The sequence below is a fragment of the Ursus arctos genome, unplaced genomic scaffold (assembly GCF_023065955.2).
Source record: "Ursus arctos isolate Adak ecotype North America unplaced genomic scaffold, UrsArc2.0 scaffold_24, whole genome shotgun sequence".
Taxonomy (NCBI): domain Eukaryota; kingdom Metazoa; phylum Chordata; class Mammalia; order Carnivora; family Ursidae; genus Ursus; species Ursus arctos.
In genome coordinates, this window is record NW_026622919.1 from 31,049,488 (window position 1) to 31,059,362 (window position 9,875).

At 51.7% G+C, this 9,875-nt stretch overlaps 1 protein-coding gene across 1 annotated transcript; it reads left to right on the forward strand.

Annotated features, from left to right (window-relative positions):
* The first annotated feature begins 2,347 nt into the window (after positions 1-2,347).
* On the forward strand, positions 2,348-9,607 carry DYNLL2 (dynein light chain LC8-type 2). Its single transcript, XM_026517427.4, has 3 exons — positions 2,348-2,591; positions 5,455-5,593; positions 7,500-9,607. The coding sequence occupies exons 2-3, from the start codon at positions 5,462-5,464 to the stop codon at positions 7,635-7,637; spliced, it is 270 nt and encodes an 89-aa protein (XP_026373212.1). The 5' UTR covers positions 2,348-2,591; positions 5,455-5,461; the 3' UTR covers positions 7,638-9,607.
* The last annotated feature ends 268 nt before the right edge of the window (positions 9,608-9,875 follow it).

Consider the following 9,875-nt stretch of genomic DNA (forward strand, 5'->3'; position numbering starts at 1 on the left):
AAACCCCTGGTTCACACTTTTTTTCTTTTCTCTGTTAGAGGCGGGATAGAGGAATGGCTAAGAGTATAGGCCCTGGGAACAGACAGCCTGGGGCTGACGCCTGCATTGACAAAAGTGGGGTAATCTTGGGCAAGTTACTGAACTTCTCTAAGAGGTAGTTTCCACATCTGTACATGAAGATGGTAATACCTATTCACTGCGATTGTTCCAGATTTAAATGCAACAATACATTGAAAACACTCAGCCTAGAGCCTGGCACAGAGTGAGGGCTCTATAAATATTAATTATTGTCTATAAACCATACTATTATTAGCAAGTCCTCCTGATACCCCAGAGCTTTAGGTCTTTCTCACACATATTTCTCACACACACTGACACCCACATTTCTTAAAAGTCAAAGCCTTCATTCTGACTCCTATTAGTTGTTCTCTGTGCCCTTACCTCCACCCCAGCACATCCCAGGACTGGGAATGACCAAACACTTGCAGTACTCTACTCTAGGCAATGGGGCCAGGGAAAGGGAGGATTTATATGCCAGCAGTATGGCCTTGGAAGTGACCATTATGCACGCTTGAAAAAAAGGATGCATCTTTTGGGTGAACACTGGCCTGTACCAGGGCACACAGTTTAGCAAGTGGAGTGCAGGCTGTATTTTAGCCCTCACTTGCTCTTTAGGCTGAATGTCATTGTATAGTGAACAACCTGCACAACCGTACATGGCAGTTCTGACCTTCAGGCCATAGAAGGGGCTGGAAGCAAATGACCTTTGGAGAAAGAGGGTACAAGCTCTCTTCCCAGTAGTCCATGAAATCAGCTCTCCACAAGCCCTAAGGTGATCAAGTATCCTTCATCTCCTCCCTCTCTGCCCACACGTGCCCCGCCCCCCATTCATTCACACAGAGGCTGACATCAGAATACCCTGGTCTAGAGGGGATACACCAGGCGTTGTCTGTTTCTCTGGGATGCCGACGGAGGCTGGGAGATGACAGAGCTGAGGAAAGCAGAAGTGGGAGGGCATGATTTTCCAGGTTTCCCCGGACACACAATGAGTATCAAATTATGATGCTCCACACCAGAGCAGACCACGGCCAGAGCACGTCCCACTTCCTGACCAAGGTTTGGGGCAATGAAGGGAGAATGATGGGAAGGGGAGCTTCTTAATCAAATGCGTGGCTCCCTATAAAGATTCTCACCAGCCCTTTAGGTAGACACTTTCTTTGTGAAACAGAGAAGAAAAAGGCAGACATTTCCTGTTCTCTGGAGGTGGGTGGGGTCGAGTGGAGGGCAGGCGCTCTCCCAAAGTTCACAGGCATTTACACACATTCCCACAGATAGCCTCTTCAGCCACCAGAGCGGCCGCTGCCTAGCAGCAAGACCAGGCCTGAGCTGCGGCGATCTGGTGAGGCCTCTGAGCCCTCTGCGCTTTGGTTCTCTCCTCTGTGAGGTGAGGAATATGGATGGGCTGAATTAGAAGTCTCCTGGCAGCTCTGCCAGACTACGGTTCGCACCTCTCGGGGCTTCTCTGCACTCCCCGTCCGGTCTTGACCGACCAGAAATGGCTTACTCTCACCTCTACCGCAGGAGCCTGGGTGCCAAAGACCAACCTCCCTTCTCACAACTGTGCACAGGGTCTGCCTCCATATTGCTCTTGATGATAAACTGCAGCTGGGGCTCCAGCTGGGAGTTGAGGTCCTGTGGCCTTGAGAGTCGGGAACAAAGGCTGAGCTGCTGTGGGGAAGGGACTTTTCCTGAATGTAAGGGGAGGGGCCCTAGCCCTGGGGCTGTTTATGCCGTTACCTCTCCGTAGAACTGGCTGTTCCTCTCCTTCCTACAGATTTGGGGGGAGGGAAGGGGTGTCCTGTCTTTTCCTCTGAGGCTGATGACTTCACCTCCTTTCCCTTCCTCTTCCTTAGGTTAGGATCTCTACCCCTTCCTCATCATGCTCCCTGGGTCTGAAATCTCCATCCCTCTCTCTCCCTTTATTCTTCTTGGGATTGGGGTCTTTACACCCCTCCCTCTCGCTAAGCCTCGCCTCCTTATTCCTTTTTAGGCCTGGCCTCCTAGCCCAGGGTGGAGGGGTCTGCATTCTTCCTCTCCTTTCTCTTCTTAAGGCCACCTCTCCCTCCCCCCACCCTTTCCAGCTCCCCCTCCCTCCGCCCCGAGGCATTGTGGGAGGAAACAAGATGTGGGGCGAGAGCGGCGCGGGGAGAAGCCCGCAGTGCGGGGCCGGGCGGGCGCAGCCAATGGGGAGCGTGGACGGCGGCGCGCGCGGCGGAGGGGCGGGGGCGGGGCGCTATTTCAGGGGGGGCCGCGCGTCGGCAGTGCTCAGCGGCAGAGCAGAGCGGAGCAGCGAGGCGCCAGCGAGGAGCAGGCGGGCGGGCCGGCGGGCGCGAGGCGGAGCGCGGGCGGCCGGGGAAGCTCGAAGGGCGGACGGCGGCAGCGAGCGATCGGCCCGGGGCCGCGGGACCCGGAGACCGCGGCGGCGGCGGCTGCTGCTGCAGGAGGAGCCGAGGGGACACCGCCCCTGCCCGCGCCCTGCCTCAGGCCATCCCTGCTCCCCCGGGGCCCCGCGCGGACTAGCCTGCGTGAAGGTGAGCGGTGGCTGGGGGCGTCCCCGGGGCGGCGGGCCGCGCCCGTCGCGTGCAGCCCCACGCGCGTGGCCCAGCCCCGAGGCCTGGAGCAGAGCTGGCCTCGGCATGACGCCCTCGGCGCCCCTCCTTCCCGCGGCTGCGCCACCCTGTGCCCTCGCGACCCTCGGGCGAGGCTGGAGGCCCCGGGCTGCGGAGGTGCGGCTCCCCGCCTCCTCCCCGCACCCCCCCTCGGGAGTCTCCCTGCGTTGCGTGGAGGCCTCTGGTGTTTGGGGCCGAGGGAGAGGGGGTGGAGAGGGCTCGGGCGTGACGCGGCGCCTCCTGCCGCCGCCACCCTCTGGGGCGTCCTTCCTGCAGCGAGGACGCCCAGTCACTCCGGCGCTGCTCCAGGCCGGGCGGGGGAGGGCGGCTGACCGGCCGGGCGGAGGTTGGGGGGAGGATGCTTTCTCATGCCCCAGGTGCTGGCCTTTGGGGGCCGCAGCTCTCTGGAGGATGGCATGGTGGAGGGATAAGCCTGGAGATCTCAAGGGAGGGAATACCAGCATTTGTGTGTGTTGGTGGCTGGGGGGGGGCGGGGGGTCCAGCTCTTTCGGAGACTTGGCCTTTCCAATCGCAAAACCGGGGATAGGGGATGGGGAGCTGTCCTGGAGTGCCCTCTTCGCTTTTCCAAGGAGCCTCCTGCTTTTGACAGAGGCAGCTGGCCTGGGGCCCTGTGGTCATCTTTCTGTCCGGAGGCCCAGGTCCCTTGCTTTTTTTCCCCAGGAGGGAGGTGGGTAGGCCGGGCACCTCCCTGTCCTTTTCTCACTGGCACCTTGGACAGGGCAGGTTGGGGCTAGGCCTCACCCCTCAGACGCCTGGGGGGCCGGGGGTGAAGAATCGTAGCATTGTAGTCACAAGACCAACGTTATGTAACTGCAGGCTCTCTGCTACTAGAGAGTAAGGTGGCTTTTACTGTGACAAAGTTGTTCCTTTGGACTTTGGGGATGAGGCCGTGGAGCAGGTGAGCTTGCTGGGAAAACCGTTGCCAATTTCGTGCTTTAACTTCAGTCTCTAACCAGGCCCCACCCCCACCCTTGCGTTTGTAAACAGTGCCCCCTTCTGAGTGGTAACCTGGAATAGGCCACCAGGTGACACTAGTTTTCATCAAATATAAAGAGTCTTATAATAATCAGAACATTCTTCCCCTGCTGCTGTTGTATATCTCCTCAAACTTATCGAAGTTGCCCCATTTATTTTATTTCAACCATTGGTTTTTAAAATGAAGATGTTGATTTGCCCAAGGTCATGTAGCAAGTCAGGCCTTGAACAGGGTTCTCCTGACCTTTTCCTCAGCACCTGATGGTGCTCACATACTCCTTGAAGCTCTGACTTTTCCTCACAGGGGTGTGGGGTCAGATTTTGCTGGTCCACTAACCCTTTCCTCTGCCATTCTCTGCTGAAATAGAACCAGCCCTGCTTAGTTTGAGGTGCCTTGGGTGCGGTCAAGGGCTGTGTGGCTGGCAACTGGCATTTATGCTTTCTTTGCATCTGGTGCAGGCTAAAGGAGTAATCATGAGTTCTGCTTTCCCTTTCAGTCCACCCAGCACACAGGCTAGTGTGGACGCAGAGATCAAGGTGGCCTGGAATGATACCAAGGATCTCTCCTTGAGCAGGCAGGCCTTCTGTGTAGCCTTAATATCAGATGGGGTTGGAATGACGACATCTTTTGTCTACTGGGCTGGGTGACAGAGTCCTCTTTTTTTGGGGAGTGTGGGGGATCAGTGTGATGGGACTGTGGTCAAGGACAGAGGATTGGTTTTTGCAGCTCACCTCCTCTGTTCTTGCAAAGCATTCACATGCTATAGACTGCCAGGCAGATTCTGACCAGCCTTTTTGGGATTCCTGCCATCCCAGGAATAGCCCATGCAAGGTCTACCCCAGAATTCTGGTTGCTGTAGGATGAATACCATGCCTTAATTAGCAGAAATATTAGGGCTATTAAAGTAATAATTCCTCACCTTTTGTTATCTCTGTCACTGCAGGGCATTGACAACCTTTTTCTGTGAAAGGCCAGATAGTAAATATTTTAGGCTTTACAGGCCATGCATTGTTTTGCAACTACTCAACTCTGTCGTTGTTGCCTGTTCCTGTAAAACTTTGTTTACAGAAACAGGTGGTAGGCTGAATCTGGCCAACAGACCCCAGTGTAGACAGTCCTTGTTTGTAAGTGTTCGCTTATAACCTTAATTAATCCTTATAACAACCCCTGATCAAGAGCGATCCTCATTGCTAAAACGGAAGTAATGAATGCAGTAAGGCTGAGCGACTTGCCCAAGACTACAGGAGTTCATAGTCAGGACCAGAAGTCAGGTCTACTGATTCCTAGTCCATCTTCTACTCTGTTACCAATGATGCAGTAATGGTCATTAAATGAAGGGCTTATTGTGTTCAGGTGTTAATGCCACCTGGTTTGCCCTCAGTAACTCTGAAGTCTCCATTTCAAGATGATGGTATGAAAGCACAAAGGTTAAGTAACTTGCCCAAGGACAAAGCTAGTTGGTGATATATTGTAGTATCTTGGCAATTGGTGCTATTCAAAATATCAGAAATAGATAAATTTAGAGTTGGAAAAAACTTATTTTACAAATGATAAAAATTGATGGCTTATTATGTCTCTTTTCCTATCCACCTTCTATTTCCCATGTTTGGGGACCAGGTCTTTGCTAAAAGCTTAGGACCTCCCTCTTCTAATAATGCCTTGTGTCTGTGTTTTCTGTTGTTATCGCCTTCTGTGCTCTGTTCTCCCACTGAGGCTCCACACTCAGCTGCTGATGTTCATTGCTCAGAGCATGGGGTTGTCAGCTTCACCTCTCTACTTCTTCTGCAGTGTCACGATGTCTGACCGGAAGGCAGTGATCAAGAATGCAGACATGTCTGAGGACATGCAACAGGATGCTGTTGACTGCGCCACGCAGGCTATGGAGAAGTACAACATAGAGAAGGACATTGCTGCCTATATCAAGAAGGTGCGTCAGAGAGCTATGGCTGTTGGCTAGGGGTAGGGATGGAGATCTGAACTGGGGACTTAGGAAAGGAGGTATATCCCATGCAAACAAAACCCAGGAGCTTGCAAAGCAGACAAATTAGGGAGTGATTCTCGCCAAAGCATTCACCTTAGGAGTTCTTAATAGGAACTCTTCTGAGGTGTGCTTATGTGTGTGTCTGTATGTGTGTTTACAGAAAATTATGTGACTATAAGGCATTGGGGAGAGAAGCTTAGGATCAAATGTAACTGGCTCAATTCAGAACTATTCAAAATGTAGATCAAGGATAAACAGATAATGTAAGATCATATACAAGTTTTTCAAGGAACTATATCATTTAAAGTAGGATATCCGTGTAATAATCCCTATCATATAGGAGGTTTCCTTTCCTTTCTCTTAAAAAGGACTCAGGTACTGTATCTCCTTCTCCCCACTTTCTTAAGAAGAGGGTGGGCTTGAATATATAATTTGCTAAAAATGGATGAGCAATATTGGGGTGTAGGTTTAGTCCCTGAAAAGTCCCTCAGTGAATGGGTGAATGAATATGGTTAACATAGGAAGCAGCTGAACTAGAAGTGAGAAGTGGTAGCCAGGGCCTCTGATTCCCAGTCAGAATCCATGTCTACTAGTGGCATAATCCCAGTCTTTGATGTTTTCAGCTCTAGTATCCCAAAAGGGATGCCTAAGCTTAGTGATGTTCTGGTCCATAGAAGTGGTAGGGCATCCTTAAGTTTTACAGACTTCTGCTTTCCTACTTAGGCAGGGTGGGTTGAGAAGAGGAAACTCTGGAGTCCTGAGAGAATATCTGTATAAGGAGCCAGTGGGTGAAGAGGCAGCTGGGAGTGCTGGCTCCTTGCTGAACGATGGCCTTTTCTGTCCTGTACAGGGAGAGGATCCAGAATCATGGACTCTGAGTCAGGAGAATCCTTAGATTATATATGGCCTAGCTTCTTTGTTTTGCTGTTGGGAAAATGAGGCCCAGGGAAGTGACTATGCCTCTCCTATGTTACAGAGTCTTGAGAATCAGCATTAAGGCTGTATTTGGTGACCCATCCCCTTTCTACTGTTCCCTAATACCTCTTGGAGTCCCTTGGTATAGGGGGCTGTGAGGAGGCCACACAAATTGTATGTCGATCACCTGGGGGACAGTCCCAGGGTTGGCAGCTTTGCTGGGTCCATGGTGGAGGGCTGTTGCATGGCAGGGTGCATCTACTGAGCCATCTGTTTCCTCCTGGATCTTTGGAGTGACAGGGAACCGCCTGTCTGATTAGGTCACAAGGATTTCCTAGGTTGCTTTGATGCCCCTGAGAGAAGTGAGGGAATTGCCTTGATCTCATGGCCTATGTCCTTGTTCTGCTGCTTATAGCCCACACAGTACCTGGCACACAAGAGTGCCTGTAATGTGGACTTACAAAGAACTGCTTCCTGGTACTCCTGACGTTTGGCTCTAGTGTCTTGGTTCTTGGCATTTGGAAATGCTGCTTAGTAATGTGAGAGGCAGCAGGTGGCAAGTCAGGGAGTCTTGTTCCTCCTCTGCTTTCCTCATGCTGTGTGACACTGGAGTGGTCTCTTATGCCCTGAGCTTCCCTGACTTCTTTGCTAGAGTCACAGGGTGGGCTACGGAGTGGGGTAGCTAGGAGGAGGAGGAGAGATGATCAGGGCATAAAGTGCCAGAGAGAAATAATGGAGCCTGTGCGGTGTTCCATTATTAATGAAGGAAGGAGTGTCCTAGCCAGCCTTAACCTGAGCTCCTGAGGTTTGGGGAGCTGGGGCCGTGGGCTAGGGGTGGGGAGTGGGGCAGTGCTAACTAAATCAGATTCCCATTCTGATTTCTCCTCTTCCAGCTGTCCTAATCACCTTTCTTCTCTCCCTTTTATTCTTTTTTTAGGAATTTGACAAGAAATATAACCCTACCTGGCATTGTATCGTGGGCCGAAATTTTGGCAGCTATGTTACACACGAGACAAAGCACTTCATCTATTTTTACTTGGGTCAAGTTGCAATCCTCCTCTTCAAGTCAGGCTAGGTGGCCGCAGTGAAGGTGTCAGTGGCGGCGGCAGCGATGGCAAGCAGGCGGCGTTGCTGGGACTGTTTTGCACTGGGGCCAGCATCAGGATGTCCTCTCCAATGGCTGTGCTACTGCATGGACTGTATACTCGATTTCATGTGTATGTCGCAGTAAACAAAACCAAACTTCTTTCTGTTTAGTTGCCTGGGGAAGAAGGCTGCTTTATGTTTATTTTTCAAGACTTTAAAATTTTTTCTTTGGTTGTATTGCACTAGGAAATCTCTCCCACCCCTCCCTCTTCTCTTTCTCTCCCTACATAAAATTAAAAAAAAAAAAAAAAAGCCCTCAACAAAGCCTGTAAGACTAGGAAGGCTGGGGGAGAGCAGTCGGTTTCTGGAGGTGGAACTCAGACTGTGCAGCCACCTCCTCCTGGTGGTGGGCGCTGCTTTGGGAGAGCTGGGGAGGCTGCAGGGGGCAGCATAAGGATTGGCAAGGAGAGAGGGATAGGAAGGAGGCTAGGGGGATTGATCTAGTACCAGGGAGAATATTCCACTGAACTGTGATTCCACGGCTTGGGGCAGAGGGTGGGGTGGGGGGTGGATTCTTTGAGGGGCCCTGAGACGTGTTTGTCTGTGGTGTGTGGGAGTGGGGAGCAGACTTGTCTTGCTGTCTTTGTCAGAAGAGTTTCTAAGTAAGGGCTGTGTCTTTGTGGATTACCTTCTTTTATTCTTCTGCCAGAGCTCATGCTAGGAGGATGTTGGGGGTAGGATTAGCTTGATTTTTCTTCTATTCATTCTTCTCTCCTTCTGTCTGCTCCCTGCTTAGCCCTCGGTTTTCTCATTCCTCTGGAGTTCTCTTAGAGCAGCCCCTGTTAGTCGGCTGGCAAGGGAATTTCTGGTGACTATAGTTCCTTAGTTAAGTCGTAGCAATCAAACCAAATCAATGTCTCCCTTGATTCTCCTCTGTGTATATGTGTGTGTATGTATGTGTGTGTCTTGGTTTCGGGTAGAGGGGAGGGAGGGGCAGGACAGTGTGGAATCTCTAGGGTGTATGGGTAGATAGGCTACATGGTTAGTTCTAATTGGGCCTTTATGTTAAAAACCTCTAGGGGGTGTTTGTTTTGGGGGTGAAGACAGTTGTCAACCCCCCCCCCCAGGCCATCGGGCCCAGATACTGCTTGCCCTATGGCTGTCTGCTCCCCAGAAGGCTTTGGGGGATAGCCCGCAAGGAGATGGCCATGATGCCATCTGCCCTGGAACTGGTTCTTAGTGGAGAGGAAAAGTGACTTTGTGGGTGGTTGCAGCCCTTGTGGGAGGTGGCGATGGAAGTGGTAAAGGGCTGCAAGGACCTTTGAGGGAACTTTGGAGGGGATTAGTCTTGCAGTGGTAAAGCCAGGTATCAGGAGATGGAGCAGGGCCGCTAGTGGAAGGAGATTCCAAGGAGAGTGCAGGGGGGAATCTTGTCTGTTGATCAAACAGGGATGTGGGGGTGGGGGGAGTCGTTGCTGACTGAGCTGCTGATTCTTGTAAATCGCATTTAAAACTCATGTGTAGGGTTGACACTGTGGGAGGGGGGTGGTTGGGATCCAGCTCATTCTTTTTTCTTTCTTTCTTTTTTTTTTTTTTTTTGTCCAAGTCCATCTTTGGGGCTGGTGGGGAGGCAGGAGAATTCCCCCTCCCCAAGCCTTTAGTGTGTGCCGAGCTTTCTTTTTGATGCTGACAGGGGAGGGTGGGTACTGGGATGATGAGTGAGTTCCCTATATCAAACCCTTCAGTGGGCACAAGATTGAGTGCTTGGTTTTAGGTTTTATTTTTTTATGAATGTCCAAATCTGTGTTTCCCCCTGCCTTCCCAGACTCGTGTGGCCAGTTGGAAATGTCTGGTTTGTGTTCATCTCTCACTCATTTCTGGAGCAGGGGCTGAGACCCCACCACATCTCCTGTGCTCTGCATCCATGCCTCTTTTGGACATTAAAGGTCGATTGATGCACTTCTGAGCTGTTTGGGGTTTTTTTGCGGGGGAGGGTGGGCAAAAGGGTTGCCCTGGTGACAGGGTTGCCACACATGGGTGGGTGTAGAGGGTATCTAGGGTGGAGTAGAATGGGGACTGAAGAGAAGACCAGGTAAAGAGAAACTGATTGGCCTGAATCAGTTCTTAGTTGTAGGGTCTAGTCTCAGGCCCCTTAATTGGGGGGGGAAATGAACGAGCAGTACTCACCCACAAGGCTTTCTAGGTCCCTTGATGGAGATGGCCAGGT